Here is a 19,827-nt window from a genome sequence, read left to right on the forward strand (position 1 = left end):
CTGATCTCTTGAACAAATGCCTCATCGAAAATAACAAATGTTTTGGTTTCCTATGTAATCTATGTGTTGGTTGCTTGTTGTTATATAAATAAACTACGTTTAAAGAACTTTGTTGTTATTTATTCTTAGCGGAGTTTACCAGAAGTTACGTGCGAACCGCAACAGCCGCTTGTTTATGTTGTTACTGCTAAACGGTCTATATACATTTATTTATATTTTTATAAATTCTATATAATATATAAATAAAAAACTATATATAAATAAAACATTTCTTAAATGTATATATATGTATGTGTGTGTGTTTAAATATACATAATATTTACTCACAGCACAAACTCATAAATTATGCAAAAAATTACTTTTATTTTGTATGAGATCTAGATTAATCTATGCCCAGCCCTAATATACATATGAAGAGTTTCGTTGCAAAACAAGATACGTTTTTTTTTTTTTTCAGAAATCTCTTTTTTTTTGTTGTGCATTCCAATTAATATCAATTCAACTGCAGTTGTTTATTTTTATTTAAACCTTCATAACTTAAAAAAATACAGCTAAGTAGCACCATTAAACAAAATAATAACATGATAACATAATAATAAAGTTGTTTTGACAAAAATGTTAAAAACGGAGTAATCTCGTTTTGCAACGAAACTCTTCATATATCTCTATATATCTATATAATAAAAAATTAATAAAATCAGCATACCTTCCCTCTTTTTTGATATGACAGACGTAATGGCCAGACATCGTTGATGCTCCCATATGACTGATGAAGGCAAACAGCTCGTAACCTTAAGTTTGAGTAAGAAACAACATGAGATAAAAAAACTGAGAGTGTGCTTTTGTTCACCCATTTTTTCTATGTAGCGTGTAGTGAGCACTTACGCCCGGGTCCATCTCTGACACGGGGACTGGAAAGCTCCTGATCTGGAGTCAGTAAGGAGTCGCTGTTGGCGTTGGCGTTTGAGAAGCTGTTATCATTTGGCTCTGTATCCGGTGTGTCTGACATGGCCTCAGTTTCTTCCTCACAGTCCGGATGGGTGAATATCCAATCAAGTGCTCGTTCCAAATTGTTGTTCTGTAGTCGGTTAGAAAAGGAGCAGACATTTCATTTGTTGACAAAATCACAAAAAAGCTGCGTGTGTTTTCAAGCCAACTACACTGGCACTTGACTAGATGAGGTTTTAAAACACAGATCACATTTATATTTATGCATTTGGCAGACGCTTTTATCCAAAGTACACATTTTTATCGGTATGTTTGTTCCCTGGGTTCGAACCCATGACCTTTTGAGCTGCTAATGCTCAAAAGCTCTTTGTATGCTACTAACTGCTTAATTAAAAAACAGCAAGGTTTAAACACTGGACATCAAAATGATGTCCTCAGGGCAGAGCTATTTTAAACCAGACCAATGGAAAGTCCTTGATTTGAATAAAGTCACTATAACCTCCTAAGACCTGGTGTGTCCACATACGTGGACATCACATTTTTTGTTGTTTGCACCATGATACTTAATTCTGTGTAACTGGAACTGTTGTACACAAACATGGACAATTACACTGCTTCATGTTCAAAAAAAAAATATTTGGTTATTTTATTTATTGGTTCTTCCTAACCCCTAATAGCTGGAAGAATTAGTATCGGGTCATAGGAGGATAAAGTGGTGAAAGGCACATTTGGGCATCGGCACTAATCTGAAATAGCGCTGTGATTCACTAAAAGCAAATGTGTCCTGACGCTGTTGTTTTTCCTGGCCAAATATAAGACACGTCGAGAGAAGTCGTCCGCTTGTCACTGCGCCATTATTGGTTACACACACACACTGACATGCACACATTAAACACCAAAATATTGCCAAAAACACAATATAAGAAACACGAACAGAGAGGCACGTCTATAAAGGATTAATAAGGATATGTGAATGTCTGGAAACACTTTACTGTAAATAATTATAATAAGATCTAAAATGTTAGTATGTATATTTATATTTATATTTAAATTAATTCTAGAATGGCCCATCCAAGTGAATTACTCTATTCTGAATAAAGACACAATAAAGTCTTTTCAGTTTCAGTGACCTCTGAACAACTTCCAACCATTACAAATCACATTTCCTTCAAATGTAAACATGTACAAACTTTTAAAAATACATCAAGAGAATCTGAAGGTCAGCCAAGTAGTTAAACTTCAGAGAAGGCTTATCTACTCTCACATGCTTGTCCAGTTAGAGTCCAGTGACAGAACCGATCCTGACACGCTGGGACTTGTTTTGCATGTCAGTCACGTGAGTACAATAATAATGTGAGTACCAAAACAACACCCCTTCCAAAGAGTTAAATGCAGTGATGCTTATATATTATATACAATTCATAATTTTTTTATGAATCATATTAATTTTCATTATGCGTGCGCTCTCATGCCATTTCCAAAATCTTTATGCGGTTTATTTCTGTGGCACACAAAAGAAGACATTGTTAAAAATCTGTTGGTGCAGTGACAAGTGGACGTCTTCTCTATACGTGTCTCGTGTTTGGCCAGGGAAATAATGTAAATAACATTGTGTAAAATATAACCTTGATATCTTTAATACTGACTAAGGTCATGTAAGAGATTGAATTAATGTGAAATCAAAATTTTTAGATTTCATATTTAGATTATCCGACTTTAGTCATTTATGCTAAATGTGACTGAAGGTGAGCTTTAGGAGAACGCATTTTTTATTTTCTTCTAAACTATTTCTTCTTGAACCCACAAAGCAAATCCCTATCAAATGATCAATCCATTCTCTGAACCCATTTGTCCTCTGTAGGGTCACGAGGGACATATTATGTGACATAGGGTGGGTCACATAGATGGGAAATCGATCCAGGCTGGGCACTCACTGTGGCTTTGAGAGCCTGGATGGTGTGATGTCTGGGGAAGCCCATTGAGGTGAGGATGGCGATACTTTCTTCCGGAGGCTGGTTGTCTAGTGTGCTGATGGCAGGAAGGCTGGGGCTGGGCAGGTCTGGCTCCATGTAAGAGGGAATAGCCAGAGGCTCTGCAAAATCTACAGTAAGCATCACAAGAGACATGTGTTTTCATCACATTTGAAGTGGTATTACATTAAAATCTAATCAAATTCATTATCTGACATTGCTAAAATGACTTAAGTTTATTATATATCAATATTTGCCTTGATAAAGTCCCAAATGAAGACAATTTGTGGTCGATAAATGCATTGCATAGGCATCTTTTTTATTTTCCTGGACTGCCTGGGCTATATAACGTTGTCTCTTAGCGCGCTACGAGGACTCTTAAGGTAAACCTTAAAGGTGCAGTGTGTACATTTTAAGAGGATCTCTTAACAGAAATGCAATATAATATAGATAAGTTTGTTTTCAGTGGTGTATAAAGACCTTACATAATGAAATGTATTGTTTTTATTACCTTAGTATGAGCCATTTTATCTACATACACAGTGGGTCCCCTTACATGGAAGTTGCCATTTTGTGCCACCATGTATCTACAGTAGCCCTAAATGGACAAACCGCTCCACAGTGCACATTTCACCACTGTGTTGTCTCAGACGATGACATGTTTGACCATAACTTCACTGTGTGTTTCAAAAGAGTGTGGACTGAGCCATTGTTTGCAATTCCCAACCTCACCACTAGATGCCACTAAAATCTACACACTGCACCTTTAACAACAGATATACCTTTTCTAGGCGTGTTTCTCGAACTGTACCTTAGCGGGTTTCTTAAGGTATACTTTCTTACGTACAATGTTCCAGGTGCTGTCCATGGCAATGGTGCTGAATAGGTGATATCGATTGCTCGACAATCAATTGTTCACTAGGTACTTCGCTGCGTTATGACATAGCAGTGTTTTTTATAAAAGAAGCATTTCAGAAATAGCTCAAATTGAATTTATTAAGAATATCTTGTACAAATATTTCAAACAACTAAATCCAGCCTTGCATATTTTATTTTATATTAAACCCATGCAAAACCCGCAACTTCATGTCCAAATGTATCATGCATAAACTGCTCCAATGTATTTGGAGTATGCCTTTGAAAGGAAAATTTATATCAGGGGTTCCCATTAAGTGTGTCGCACAGGGAAATAAGGTGGGACGTGCAAGTCCCCTGGCTTGGCTGTGCATTAGCTTTAAATATATAAAAACAAACTGTTGTTCATTAGTTTGCGCGTTTATTGTGCTTGGACACTGCATGCGCAAGCAGCGCATTTACAATGCGGATAAAGATTTCTGGAGCCTGTCTGTTTACCTCAAATATAACATATAAAAATATGTATTATATAATATATACATATATCATGTTTGCTTTAGATTTTAGCTTTGATGAGTTTTTTAATGTAAATTTATTTTTGACCTTTGGAGACTATACACACAAGCAGTATAGTCTGCAAGTGAAGCAGTTTATTTTGGAGTTGCCTCAAAGTTATAAAACATTTAAAAACTTTGATGTAAAGTCGAATTAACATTAATAATCATAATTAGGGAAATTATGATTTTGAAATAATCGGGTATCCATATTATAACTGGTATTGCAATCAAGCTTAATATGACAAGACATAGACAAAAAATACAACAAAATGAATGTGTTTTCTTTATATTCCTAAGAACTAATGTGGAATAGATTATAGGCTACCTGTCTATGGGTCCCAAATTAAAAAAGTTTGAGCACCCCTTACTATAATATATTTGCGATTTATTAATTTGCAGCTTAAATTCTAGCCGTAAGACTAAAGATTTCACGGATGAAAATGCACAAACACTAAATAGTGAGACTATTTGCTGTATATCTGCCATATTTTCACCAACTCCTCCACCCAAAATCATTCTCTTTAAATGGTCTCTTAAGCCTGTAGCATCTTAGTTGGCAGCTAATGTACCTTTGGAAAATATTATTAAAAGCTAACAACCATCAGTGGAATGATGTCTATTTATGTGAGTGTATTGCAACTATTTTACAGATATTTATTTATACTGTACTTTTATCACAGTGATGGCCCCTAGCAGAGTCACAAGGAATAAGTTATAGCTAAGAGTGCTCCAGACCAAACTTCCGAACGTATGACTTACAGAAGGTTTACTTAACTAAGCACGTTTCGGGAAACACGTATTAACGATAAGGTACAGCTATATAAGGTTCAACTTGAAGAAGATTTTGGAAGCGCAGCCCTGGTCTTATTGTTTAACATTACGTGCCATGGATAATTAATTTTGAAGACACTGCATTAAATTAATAGGTAATCCCTCTCTAAACTTGAACAAATTGTTTATTGTGTTGCACTCCGCCTGTCTGTTTTTGTACTGTGTAAATCAAAGAGATCTGCATAGGTTTGACTACTCATTATGTGCAGCCTGTTCTCAGTAAGTGCCTGCAGTACTTATTAAAAACACCCTTTAAATTTATTTGGTACTTTAAGCTGGAATTGCTCAGAGGGTCCAGACATTAATTTGCAAAAGGTCAAAAAGCATCATTTTTAATTTCATTCATTTTTGTGTTAATTAACTGCACTAAATTAACACAATCAATTGAAAAGTAGTTAAAAGTAAAACACCACAGTTTTTCAATATTTCACTATGTTCTTACCTCAGTCAAGTTAACTGAATTAATATATACGTATGGTGGCACAAAACAAAACGCGGCGATTTTTTAAGCGGACAAAAACGAGAACTACATTGCACGGCGGAAGAGCACCCAGCCTGCAGCACTTCGACCCCGGCGCGCAGTAACATCTTTACTCCTGACTACTTCCCCTCTCGCTCAATATTAATGCGCCCAAGATCAAAGTGCTGCAAACTAAGTGCTCTTCCGCCATACAATATAGTTCTCATTTTTAATCCACTTATAAATCGCCACGTTTTTTTTTTGTGCCACCATACTTGTGTAACTACTCATGTAACAGTCTTTAAATAGGTAAAGCACGGAAGTGTTTGGTGGCTTCTAAATTCATCCCTGTTTGGATCCTAAGGAATGAATGGGGCTAGGCTAAATGCTAACACATTCACGACACGCTGTACAAAGATTAAGTGCACGCATTGAAAAAAGATAGGTATGTATTAATTCGTCTTAGCTGAGGTAATAACATAGTAAAGCATTGAAAAACGGTGGTGTTTTCCTTTAAATGTACAGTATGGGGTTTTTAGTGGCATCTAACGGTGAGATTGTGAATTGCAAAGAACCTCAATTTCGAAACGCACGCAATGAGAAGTCAACGCGTCTGAGACAACGCAGGGACGAAACGCGCACTGTAGAACAGTTTGTTTGTTTAGGGCTACTGTAGAAACGGCGACTTCTATGTAAAGAGATCCGCGGTTTATGTAGATAAAAACAGCTTATTCTAATAAAAAAAATCCACATTTTGTTTATATTTAGGCCTACTACCAGTTAAAGGTTTTGGGTTACTTGACTAAAATGTTTCTCATGATCTTAAAAATCTTTTAATCTGAAGTTGTATGCTTAAACGTTTAAAATTGTTTAATGAACAAAATATAATTTTGCCTATATATATTTCAATAAAAACCAAAAACTTTGTTGAAAAAAATGTTTTCGAGATGCAGGACTCTGACTGAAGAACTAAGCAAAAGCAGGGAATAAGAGCCCAGAAAAGATAATTAACTGCTTTAATACTAGGGCTGTGCAAAAATATTGATACGGCTAACTATCTGATTCGTGATACATTTTTTCCATGATAGTGTATCGATATTTCTATCTCTACTATCGATATTTTTAAAAACCCAACAAATCCCTCTGTGTCATCAAACGACCTCCTCCGCCGCTGCTGTAGTTCTCGCTGTCCAGTTGTCTGTCATATACAGCCAGTTAGCGGGAGTGAGAAATTGGCAGAAAATTAAAAAACATCTGCAGCTCTCAAAGCCGACGTGTGGAAGCATTTTGGCTTAAAAAAAAAGTTTAATAATTCAGCTCTATTTTTTTTACATTTTACATAAAAAAAGAAAAAATATTGCAACATGCAATGTATTGTATCGTATCACGATATATTGTATCATGACCCATGTATCGTGATACGTATCATATCGTGAGGCCCTTGCCAATACCCAGCCCTATTTAATACTGTTTAAAAAGCATTCCAAGGAAAATGATTTCCACACTAAATTATACATAATTCGATTTACTTCACTTTCTTTAGTCACAACATAAATCTGTGTTATTTGATCGTTTTGATGATTATTCTAAAACGTCGACAGTAGTGTAAGATTCTATTGCTGCTTTTATCAACAAGCCTTCACAATATTACCTGCAAAGTCCAGAAAAATTCATGTAAGAGCAAAATAAATAAGTGTATGAAGTGTACACTATATTAATAACCACTGTTAGTGGTGACAAACAATATAGAAACAGGCCCAGCTGTGGAACAGACCACTAGAGAGTCTGCTTCTGTGTGTGTGTGTGTGTGTGTGTGTGTGTGTGTGTGTGTGTGTGTGTGTGCGTGCGTGCGTGCGTGCGTGCGTGCGTGCGTGTGTGTGTGTGTGTGTGTGTGTGTGTGTGTGTGTGTGTGTGTGTGTGTGTGTGTGTGCGTGCGCGTGCATGCGTGCGTGCAATCTCAGATGGTTGCTTAACTAGGGCAGGAAAATGAGGAGAACAGAATTCCCAGCTCACTGGCAATGCTAACGTTTGAGGAGTGTGTCTACTGGCCAGAAACATGATTATGAACATGATGTCCATCTAGTGAAAATACAACCCAGCACAAACTAGGATTTACTCTTTATTCATAAAGCAACCTAGATGTAAGTGGCTTGATTAATTATTTTAGTCTTTTATAATAGTCTTTTACAGTACGTCAGTGGATGTACGTAACTGTTTACGTCACACGTCTTCATTTTAGACCCCAGCATGTTCTCCAAACATGAAATATTCCCCTGTGGCAGCAACTCACATAATGAGCTCCACAAAGCACACCAGACCTCAAAAGCTTATTAATCTTCAAGGCAACATGGATGGCAGTTAATATGTATGGTTCCTTTAAGAAAACAGCAGGTGTACTTTGTACGTAGTTTTTTAAAGTAAAACAACGAAACACCTGCTTGTAGAATATGCCTTAGTACATACTGTTCTGAGGACGGCTAATATGCAAATCACAGAAAGTTCATCTGAGTTAAAGGACTAGTCCAGATAAAAAAAATCCAGATAATTTACTCACCACCACGTCATCCAAACTGTCTATGTCCTTCCCTGTTCAGCTGGCAAGAAACAATATTTTTTGAGGAAAACATTCCAGGATTTTTCTCATTTTAATGGACTTTAATGGACCCCAACACTCAACAGTTCCAATGCAGTTCAAAATCGCAGCTTCAACGCAGCTTCAAAGGACTATAAACGATCTCAATAGAGGCATGAGGGTCCCATGTAGCGAAACGACTGTCATTTTTGGCAAGAAAAATAAAAAAATGCACTTTTATTCCACAACTTCTCTTCCTCCCCAGGCTCTGTGATGCACCAGCGCGACCTCACGTAATTGCATAATGCCGTGGAAAGGTCACGTGTTACATAAATGAAACGCACATTGCGGACCATTTTAAACAATAAATTGACAAAAAGACATTAATTAGTATCATTCCACATACAACAACGTTGGAACGGTCCTCTTTCTCCACACTTGTAAACAGTGGGGCGTTGTTTCGAAAACTTCATCCGTGACCTCTTGACGTGATGACATATTACGTGAGGTCGCGCCGGCGGACCACAGGTCCGGAGGAAGCTGAGAAGCCGTGGTTTAAAAGTGCATATGTTTTACTCCTCTCGCCAAAAATGACAATCGCTTCGCCAAACAAGACCCCCACGCCCCGCCCGAGATCGTCTAGAGTCCTTCGAAAATGCTATTTTAAACTGCATCAAAACTGCCAAGTATTGGAGTCCATCAAAATGAGAAAAATCCTGTAATGCTTTTCCCAAAAAACATAATTTCTCCTCGACTGAACAAAGAAAGACATCAACATCCTGGATGACATTGTGGTGAGTAAATTCTCTGGATTTTTTTTTTTTTAAGAAAATGGACTAATTCTTTAAATGTCTAAAATGTATATATTAGTCCATACATTAGTCTCCTTACAAAACAACTCCAACAATTGAGGATTTTTATACAGTATTTTATATACTTTATATTAGTTATTTTATATAAAACAACTAAAAATATGCCCTTTTCCAAATCTTAATCGGTTATGTCAATATACAAGGTCCTACCTGGTTCTTCCATGTGTGCTATTATCCAGTTAAAGGCCATCTCTGCTCCCATATTCCCAGTGTAGTACACTGCCTTTCGACATGCTTCCATAGGGAAACCCATCTCTGCCAACTGCATCACAGATGATTCATCTATCTCTGGAGCTGGGGAACATGGAAGAAGTCAAATAAATATACAAATAGCATATTTGAAATTGCAGTATACACAATTATTTCACAAATATTGTCTTGGTGAATTCAGTGTATTTACAGGTAAACTTACATTCCAATGAGTTGTTTATTGAACTATCTGAATAAAAAAGAGAGACTTCAGTAAGTAAAAAGTAAAAAAATCATCCAGTATGTGGCGGTTTCCCGGACAGGGATTAAACTAGTCCTAGACTAAAATAAATGTAAGAGCCGTCCAAACTGAAAACAACTTGTACGGACATATCTTAAAATACATCAGTGCCTTTTGTTTTGCCTCAAAATGCACACAAGTAATGTTTTTAGTAAGGCACATTTGTTAAAACGAATAAGATTTTTTAATTAAACTAAGGCCAAGTGCTGACTCAAAGGGACACTCCACTTTTCTTGAAAACATGATAACCTTCCAGCTCCCCTAGAGTTAAACATCCGATCCCCACCGTTTTGGAATCCATTCAGCCGATCTCCAGGTCTGGCGGCACCACTCCCAGCACAGTCCAGCACAATCCATTGAATCTGATCTGAATCTGACCATTAGCTCAAAAATAACCAATTTTCTTATTTAAAACTTGACTCTTCTGTAGTTACATCGCGTACTAAGACCAACGTAAAATAAAAAGTTGTGATTTTTTTTTTGATCGATATGGCTAGGAATTATACTCTCATTCTGGCGTAATAATTAAAGAATTTGCTGCTGTACCGTGGCTGCAGCAGGTGCAATGATATTACGCAGCACCTGAAAATAGTTCCCTTGGTAACTTTTAATAGCAGGGCACTATTTTCGGGCACTGCATAATTTTCCGTCTGTCTTACACGATGTAACTACAGAAGAGACCAGCTTTAAATAGGAAATATATCAGGTATTCAGATCATATCTAATCAGATTCAAAGGATTATGCTAAAATATGCTAAAAGTGGTACCGCCAGAGCTGGTGATCGGCCGAATGGATTCCAAAACTGTAAAAATCAAATGTTTAACTCTAGGGGAGCTGGAAAATTAGCATATTTTCAAAAAAAGTGGAGTGTCCCTTTAAGATCGTCCCTTTTACTGTATGTCAGGGAAACCACCCTATTGTGTTCAAATACTTGGAAAACTAAAACTTATTTTTACAAAACATTTGTGCAAAAATGTGTTTGTACTACAATGGACTTTATGCCCAGCTGCACTACTTGCTGGGCTTCGGCCGGCTCCTTGTTTCCTGTCTGCCATTATTGGACAAACTGATTAATCCAGGTGTGCCTGACCTCAGTAGTCACAAACAAACTGATTAATCCAGGTGTGCCTGACCTCAGTAGTCACAACAACAATAATCAGACATACCTGGATTAATCAGTTTGTCCAATAATGGCAGACAGGAAACAAGGAGCAGGCTGAAGTTCAGGAAGTAGTGCAGCTGGGCATAAAGCCTATTATTCAAAAAGACAAGGTCTGTTATATATTGATATTTAATAATATATTGTAATATATGTGACCATGCCTGTGAAATCCAAGGCAACATCTTATAATCTAATTATGAGATTATAAGCATCAAAGTTTAAATTAATTATTATTAATTATTAATTATTATGCTCCTGTATAGCTCAGTCCTAGAGCATTGCATTAGTAGCGCAAAAGTTCATGGGTTCGAACCCAGGGAACACACATACTGTAAATAATACTGTAAATACTAGGTAACTAAAAACAATTATACCTTGTAATGCACTGCAAGTCGCTTTGGATAAAAGTGTTTGCCAAATGCGTAAATGTAATTATTAAATATAATATTATTAATTATATAATTAATTATTTAAGATACTAAGGTTATGTTTTGACAGAATGTTCTTTATATTATGAAGGATGTTTTTATGAGTTTTTACAGGCAGGGTCACATACTGCTATAATTATAATAATAATAATAATACGTAATAATATAATATGTCCAAATACTTTTGGGACTTCTGTATATAATGGCTAAAAACAACACTTTGCAATGTGCCCAATGCATATTGATTAAAATTAAATTAACAAATGACAACTAGAAAAACTAACTACTGTACACTTGGTTTAAGTGCGTTTGATTTAAAAACAAATGCACCTAAAAATCATCTTCTCACCTCTGGTATCTTCAGGAATGACAATGGGAGGTGTGAGATCAGGCAGTTCCTCTTCTCCTTGTTGTAGCCCTGTCCCCCTGAGACGATTCAAGTCCAGGAAATCAGGTACATCTACAGAAATGTCTGCATAGATAGCATACAAAAAACAACAATAATATTAATTGATGCACTACATAACGCAAAATGCATTGAACAGACTCTGGCCATTATTACTTTCTTAAAACACTGTCAACATTTCAATTTTTTTGGCTCCACCAACCATCACAGTGAAATTGTTGCTAATCCCGCAAATTTCTCAGCTAAGGTGTCCTACACAGTGTTACAGTACCCTCTGCTGGACTAGGTTAAAAGTTCTGCTGAGCAAACTAGTAGTCTTTAGGTAAACAGTCGTCATCAATTGCTCAACATGCATGACATGTGATGGTCTGAATTGCACAAGAGAACTCATGAAGGTCAGCCACAGATGATCTGAAGCATCACATATCCTTAAATCTGGTTTGAACAGGAGCTGGAATCGAAAACATTGCCTGCTTTGGTCAGATGTGAGTTAAAGTTCACACACCTAACTTTTTGGGCACCCAGTCCACTCCAAATGTGAACTTCTTCATTTGTAATACCATGACGTCGGGGAAGGATGCAAAACGGGAGGTCCTGAGGATTGACATAGATAGTCTGTTAGTGGGTACTAGCACACATTAAAGGGATAGTTCACCAAAAAATAAAAATTCTGTCTCATTTACCCTCAGACTGTTTCAAACTTGTATAAATGTCTTTGTTCTGATAAACACAAATGAAGATATTTTGAAGAATATTTATAACCAAGCAGATCTCAGGCACCATTGACTTTAATAGTATGGAACAATAATACTATGGAAGTGAATGGTGCGCACACAATCTGCTTGGTTAAAAAACATTTTTTATCTTAGATTGTGTTTATCAAAACCAGTTTGGAGGGTGAGTAAATGACAAAATGTATTTTTTTTGGGTGAATTATCCCTTTAACATTAACAGGAAGCATCAAACAATGCACAACCCTTGGATGCAAGGTAAATCAATGAAAAGCTTAAAAAATGAAGCTTTTTTTTCTGTGCCTATGAAGTTCGCTATGTCAAGCTATAAGTGACAATAAAGCTTTTCCAAGTCTGAAAGAGATCCTTAAAATGAACTAAGTCTAAATGTAAATACGATATCAAACATAATTGTTTATGTGGAGCATGTGTGGTAAATCCTTTAAAAGGTCTTGGACAAGAACCTGGCTTACTTCACTCCGGCTGACTTGGCCTGTAGTGCAGAGCTCCAGAAGTCTGGAACATTTTCAGGCTCAGTGAAAGCTTGCAGACAGGCGGTAAAGGGAATTCGGGCCCTTACGGGCTCTGGAAGGGGCCGCATGTTCTCCTCTGCTTCCTTCCGCTTAGTCTCATACGCTATTAGCTCCTCTGTACAAATGACATAACCATTGCTTAATACTATTTACTAGCATTTACAATATTATTAGTGCTATTACTTTTTTCATCCAGTCAGACTCATTGATAGACTTCACATTTGGAAGTAACAATAAGTAACCACTTCAAATTATGCATTTATCCAAAGCAACTTGAGAGTGCATTTAGATATACCTATTTAGGTTATCCATTCATTTAATTTAGGATTAAATCTAATCATCTAGTAATATTAGGCTACACTTACAAAAATAATTGAAATGATCAGATCATATTAGTAAGACTATAGAAGGTATTACCTCTGTTGCTGGCGGCCTCCAAAGGTACAGGAAGCTGCATAAGGTAGTCCCCTCTCTGTGTGTATCGCACCTTTTGCGACTGACAGCACTGCACGCGCTCCTCCACGATGAAACGAAAAACATCGCTGGGGTTCTCAAATCCAACGCTGTTCCTCTGGAAAAGACAAGAAAACTTAATATCTTGCTGTAAAAGTTAGTCCATAACAGATAACAGCAAGGTCATCCTACAGCAGTTCTACTATTTTGAGGCCATACAAAAATATACCGGCCCCCTCTATCAAGTCTGTGATACCAGAGACCTCTGACTAGAAAACAAACTTGCTGAGGAGGTAGAAATACACTGTGAGGTCTCTTAACTGTTCATGGCCCACAAGGCACAGCTGAAGCAAGTCACAAATAAAGCAGCCCACATTTTTGAGGGTGAATATAGCCTTGTCTTGGCTCTAATGTTGAACCTCATGTGTAAGCAAGTGTTTGCTAATATATACTTTTGGTCATGACCTTCTTATTATGTCTCATCACTTTAAACCGTTTTAAAACCTTTTATATTGTAAAAAGCTTAAAATGCATGTAATCAACCATATTCATATACATATGGATTTTTTTTAACCATTCATCTACACTTATGGGGCGTGCACACCAAAGCTTTTACGCCTGCGGCCGCGCATGTTTTCAATTGCTTCCAAAAGAAGCTCTGCGATTTTCAAATAAGCCAGCGGCTTGCGTTTTTTTCCACGCTGAAAGCTCTGAGCGCAGAGAGTTGAAAAAGATTCAACTTTGGGTGAAAAGTGTCACTCGTCAATGTCAGTTCTCATATGCGTAAAAAGGCTTGGTGCAAAGCTTTTACACCCACGGCCGGCGTATGTTTTCAATTGTTTCCAATTAAAGCGCTGCATTTTTCAAAAAAGAAAAGCGAGCAGCTAGCATTTTTTTTCGCGCTGAAACCCGGCAATTGCCGGTTTATCTGCGCTCAGTGCTAAGCAACGAGCCCAATCACAGTGAAGGAGGGACGGGACAATTATCACAACAACCAACCGGCTCACAGCTCAAGTATCACAGTTACCAAAGCGCTCGGCTGAAGAAAGCTGGTGCTTAGCTGAAACAACAGCTGTAATTCAGCTTCCTCCAGGCGTTTTCAGCAGCGTAAAAAAAGCTATGGTGTGTCCCGGCCCTTAGGGGGCGTGCACAGCAAAGCTTTTACACCTGTGGCCGGCGTATGTTTTCAATTATATATGTATGTGTATATGTATGTGTACATGTGTATACATATGAATGGCCAATACGCTAATAGGATTTTGTTTTCTTTCTTCATGTCTCGTCCTCGACCCCAAGGACAATGAGACAAACAGACCCAGTTCTGGTAAATGTGAAAGTCGGCACACCTCTGATCTACTGGCCGACCTTCAACTTGATGCCCAGCTGATGCCTGACCAACGACCACCGGCAGAACACGCTCAACCTCCGCTTAATCTCCGTATTCGTTTCTATGTACTGTATATATATATTTATATCCCAAGGGTTTTTCCCTCCTAGGACTTTTTTTTATTCCCCGGCTAAAAAGTCTGGGGGGGGGTTCTCCTAGGGGGTTTTTCAACCCGGGGAGACAACCTTCTTGGGCTTAACTTATTTTATTTATTTATTTATTTATTTATTAGATTTTTTGGTCAACAAAAAAAATCCATTTGCATCATTTTGCACATGAAAACATAAAAACGTATAAGCAGGGCCGTGCACAGACATTTTGAGGGGCAGTGGCTCAAACCAAAAAGGTTTTAACAAAAAATGATGTTTTACAGATTAGTATCAAATAAGAGAAGTTATAATGGAAAATATAATTAATAACAAGAATTTAAGGGTGACAAAACTGCTTAATATTCTATGTGATTTACGTGCTGAAGCTTTGAATTCGTGTTTGCAATGTTGAACTGCCTTTGCAGCCTCCCTTTCAACTCTGTTTTTTGTGAAAACATAGTTTTTTTATTTTTGTCTTTTTTAGCAAATTTGGTGTGATTTATATTAGATCTCATCGGGTACATTACTTTGATTAGACAAGCACTGTTATTCTAAGAATGTGCATATTTTGTTGTTACTTACTTGCAAAGTTATTAGCACTTTTAGAAGACCGAGAGCAAATCATTACCGACAGAAATACAAAAACATAGGCTAAGGAAGCCGAGAGGTCTTCCATATTTTTATTTTTGCTTGCTTGTTTTCTCGCGATCATGACCAATTCCTTCATGATCTCGAGATAACAAAAGCTGTCTTCTCGTTATCCTTACATGATAAACCAAAGGCCATAATATTTTGTTTATTTTAAAGTGGACTGCTGATGGATACGAGTTTGGGTCTTTGCCGTTACCACACGTGTAGCTAATTGCAGATAAACCTAATAAATAAATGAAGTTAGATGTTTGATGCTCGTGAATTTAGGGACCATCTCTAAAGTAATAATGTACACGTTTCTATATTTAATAGTATTTAACAGTTTATTTTAAATTAATATCAAAAAAGTGTGCATTATAGTTGACAACAACATGAACAGTTTACAGTTGGTTTTGTGACTGATTGTTGACTTTAAGTCATTCAATTTAAATGCATGTTAAAGTAGAAACGTATATATTAGTTACTTTAAAGACGGTCCCTTGAGCGAATTCCTGATCAAAGTAAAATCTAATTTGTTCATCCATGCTAATTTAGCAAAATATGATTTTGCTGTCTACAAACAAAATACATACTATTGAGTACACGTAAGCTTTAATCACATTACAAGAATACAACTTTTGTTATGTCGAGATCACGAGAAAACAACTGTTGGTATCTTGAGATAACAAGAAAATTAAGTCGTGATCGCGAGAACACAAGCAAGCAAAAACAAACATAGTACACGAACTCTCTCGACTTCAAACTACCAAATTACTTATTCAGCAGCTCAACAACTGAGGAAATGTAATGAATCTATCTGTCAATACAACAAACTGTTGTCTCCGCCAAGAGTGGACACAGATTGTGAGAGATGCTGCGGAGCGGACGGGAAATCACGAAGTGGATCTTTAGACGAGCGGTAACAGAATTTGACCGGGGTTGGCGGTTGGTGAGAGGGGCACCTCAGCCGATTAGGGCAGAGGGGCAGTGGCTCTAGCCACCGGGCCATCCCCCTGTGCACGGCCCTGCGTATAAGTACATACATACAGTTATGCATATACACATACAAAATCATTCAAAATAAATAAATAAATAAATAATAATAAAATTTCCATTACACATTTATTGACCAAAAGGTGTTGGCTGAAGCAAAAGCTTATTATGCCTACCCTTAACTTATCACCCTCTTCTTTACGTTACATTAGTAATACGCACGCTTATTATGTTGATTCATAACCGCAGCAAATTTAGCTGCTTGTGCTATCGTGCATTATGTTGTGCTATCTGTCGATTTTCTGTGCTTTCCACTGCTTCTATTAATGTAAAGCTGCTTTGAAACAATCACCAGTTGTGAAAAGCGCTATATAAATAAAATTGAATTGAATTGTTTCCAATGAAAGTGCTGCGTTTTTCAAAAAAGCGAGTAGCTAGCATTTTTTTCGCTCTGAAAGCCGGCACTCTCCGGTTTATCTGCGCTCAGCGCCAAGCGCCTACAGTTGAGAAATATTCAACTTTGGGTGAAAAGCTCGTCAATGTCAGTTCTCACACAGTCATCCAATCACAGTGGAGGAGGGGCAGGACAACTATCACAACAGCTAACCGGCTCACAGCTTAAGTATCACAGCTACCAAAGTGCTCAGCTGAAGAAAGCTGGCCCTAAGCATTTTGCGTCCTCCAGGCGTTTTCAGCACCATAAAAAAGCTTTGGTGTGTCCCGCCCCTTAGGGGGCGTGGACAGCAAAGCTTTTACACCCGTGGCCGGCGTATGTTTTCAATTGTTTCCAATGAAAGCGCTGCGTTTTTAAAAAAAGCCAGCAGCTAGCATTTTTTTTTCGCGCTGAAAGCCGGCACTCGGCGGTTTATCTGCGCTCATAAGCGCCAAGAGTTGAAAAATATTCAACTTTGGGTTAAAAGCTCAGCTCGTCAATGTCAGTTCTTACACGGCCATCCAATCACAGTGGAGCAGGGGCGGGACAAATATCACAACAACCAGTGTTGGGTGTAACGCGTTACAAAGTAACGCGTTACTGTAATAATATTACTTTTTTCAGTAACTAGTAGTGTAACGCATTACCCGTCTGAAAATGGTAATATTATTACAGTTTTCCCGAGCTAGTTACTTGCGTTACATTCGCCAGTAGCACCTTCATCACACAAAGGCACACAACACAGAGAACAAAAGGGAAGTGGAGGAGGGCGTGAATGGAACAGTGATTGGTCTAAGTTTGGCATGAGGTATCATTTACCATCACCGATTGGTCGACACCCGGCAGCCGGCAGCAGAGCGGCACACTCAAAGACAGATCGGGAAAATGGAAGCGTCAACAACGGCAAGCTTTTTTTCAGAGGAAGGTTCGCTAGTTTCGACGGGAGGAGATTCAGTCATTATTTTATTATGTTCAACGGAAGGAAAATAACTTGACGGTGAAGTGCACACTCTTTAATGTTTCTCCGAACGCTGTGCCCCACGTCCGGTAGCGGGTAAGGAAGCCAGCAGTAATTTTTATGTTGTATTAAAATGTGGTGTATTTACGGTGGGTTTTCTCGCCGTGGAGACCTTGATGAATGTGAGGTTATGCCACGGTCTCCCGGCGCTCATTTCATTGTTTGTTTGTATGTAAACAGGGGTTGCCTGCAGGTTGTTTATCCCATCAATTTTGTATATCAATTTTACCGTAATTGACGAAGGCTGTGTCTTTAGCTTGAGTGATTTTAATGATATTTATTGAATTGATTGTGTATTTATTACTTTGCGGTGTTAAATTGATATATTTATATGTTTGGGTGTTGGATGAATTTGCTGTGCATTGCTGTGTATAGTGGGTGGGTAAATAATGTGCACTAACATCATGGTATCCCCCTGCTAAGAATACAGAACTCTTGGAAGTCTTAATCAGGAAATAATTTATTGTGAACCGTCATTATTTTATCAGCTGTCCATTTAAAGGTGTCCATCTAAAAATAATTGCAACCTGTTGTCATCCCTGTATTTTGAATGAGTAAATTGTTATCAAATTTAATCTAATAAAATTGTAACTTTTTATTGATTTGGGAGTTTTGTGTTTGGATGTTTTCTTGGCCGTGGCTTGCCCAAATAAATATTCTTGCCCAGAAAAAAAATGTAACTAGTAATATAACTAGTAATATAACTAGTTACTTGCTCCAGAGAGTAATAAAGTGAAGTAAGGCATTACTATTTTTGAGAGTAATATGTAATAAGTAATATATTACTTTTTTGAGTAACTAACCCCAACACTGACAACAACCAACTGGCGCATCGTACAACGACTGATAAACAAAGCAGAAGTATCACAGCAACAAAGCACTCAGCTGAAGAAAGCTGGCAGTTGGCTAAAAAAAGCTGCCATTCGGCGTCTGCTTGCCGTTTTCAGACAGCCACGTTTAAAAGCTTTTACGCCCGTGGCCGACGTATGTTTTCAATTGTTTCCAATGGAAGTGCGGCGTTTTTCAAAAAAGCCAGCAGCTAGTGTTTTTTTCCACGCTGAAAGCCGGTGCTCAGCGGTTTTTCCTCGCTCAGCGCTAAGCGCCAACAATTGAAAAATATTCAACTTTGGGTGAAAAGCTCAGCTTGTCAATGTCAGTTCTCACACTGCTCTCCAATCACAGTGGAGCAGGGGCGGGACAAATATCACAACAACCAACCGGCGCATCATACAACGACTGATAAACAAAGCATCACAGCAACCAAAGCGCTCAGCTGAAGAAAGCTGCCAGTCAGTTGAAATAAAGCTGCCAGTCGGCGTCTGCTAGGTGTTTTCAGCCACGTAAAAAAGCTTTGGTGAGCACACCCCCTTACTCCTAAAAATCATCTTTTTGTTACTACCATATGTGACCCTGTCTATCAAATCCAGGCTAAAGTCTCATACTGTAGTTATGAGATTAGAAGCATTAAAGTTTTATTTCAGTCACTGATTTCACTTTAATTTCAATCTTTCACATGACCTTTCTCAGTCAGTATTAAAGATATCAAGGTTATATATTTTACAGAATGTTCTTTACATTATGTAGGATAATTTTATAAAAAAAACAGTAAATCACAAAAAAATTACTTTAGCTGAGTTTTCACAGACTGGGTCACACATTATTACTTTTTTCAATTAAAAACCTCTGCTGCTGCTGAAATTACTTTCCTTTACGACTGGCATCACCAAACCCCATCATTTTCCATACACCTGACACCATCTTTCACAATACTATCAACACCTGATGACTAAAATTAAGTCCCACCCTTTTTTATCTTGTTGAATAGTTTGTTCCACTCAGATTACATAAGATTGGGGCGAATGCTATGTCATGATGATATTAACATGGTACGTCACCGCCATGTAAAAGTCAAATGGTGTGGGCACGTACTGATGTTTGTTTTCGAGTCACGGAAAAGTGTCAGGGAAGGTAACCGTTTCATTCTGGAAATGTACCAGGCAGGGGTGGG

At 37.7% G+C, this 19,827-nt stretch overlaps 1 protein-coding gene across 2 annotated transcripts in view; it reads right to left on the minus strand.

Moving 5' to 3' along the window:
• usp13 (ubiquitin specific peptidase 13) overlaps positions 1–19,827 on the minus strand; it is a 46,595-nt gene that overhangs the window by 4,334 nt on the left and 22,434 nt on the right. For both annotated transcript variants that reach the window (XM_055213076.2, XM_055213075.2), the window contains exons 12-20: positions 13,234–13,387; positions 12,757–12,931; positions 12,058–12,146; positions 11,496–11,618; positions 9,478–9,504; positions 9,216–9,359; positions 2,883–3,049; positions 886–1,078; positions 707–791 (exon numbers count right to left, since the gene is read on the minus strand). In XM_055213076.2, the coding sequence (XP_055069051.2) occupies positions 707–791; positions 886–1,078; positions 2,883–3,049; positions 9,216–9,359; positions 9,478–9,504; positions 11,496–11,618; positions 12,058–12,146; positions 12,757–12,931; positions 13,234–13,387 (1,157 nt within the window). The remainder of the gene's footprint in view (positions 1–706; positions 792–885; positions 1,079–2,882; positions 3,050–9,215; positions 9,360–9,477; positions 9,505–11,495; positions 11,619–12,057; positions 12,147–12,756; positions 12,932–13,233; positions 13,388–19,827) is intronic.

This window comes from Misgurnus anguillicaudatus, chromosome 8, assembly GCF_027580225.2.
Source record: "Misgurnus anguillicaudatus chromosome 8, ASM2758022v2, whole genome shotgun sequence".
Lineage (NCBI taxonomy): Eukaryota > Metazoa > Chordata > Actinopteri > Cypriniformes > Cobitidae > Misgurnus > Misgurnus anguillicaudatus.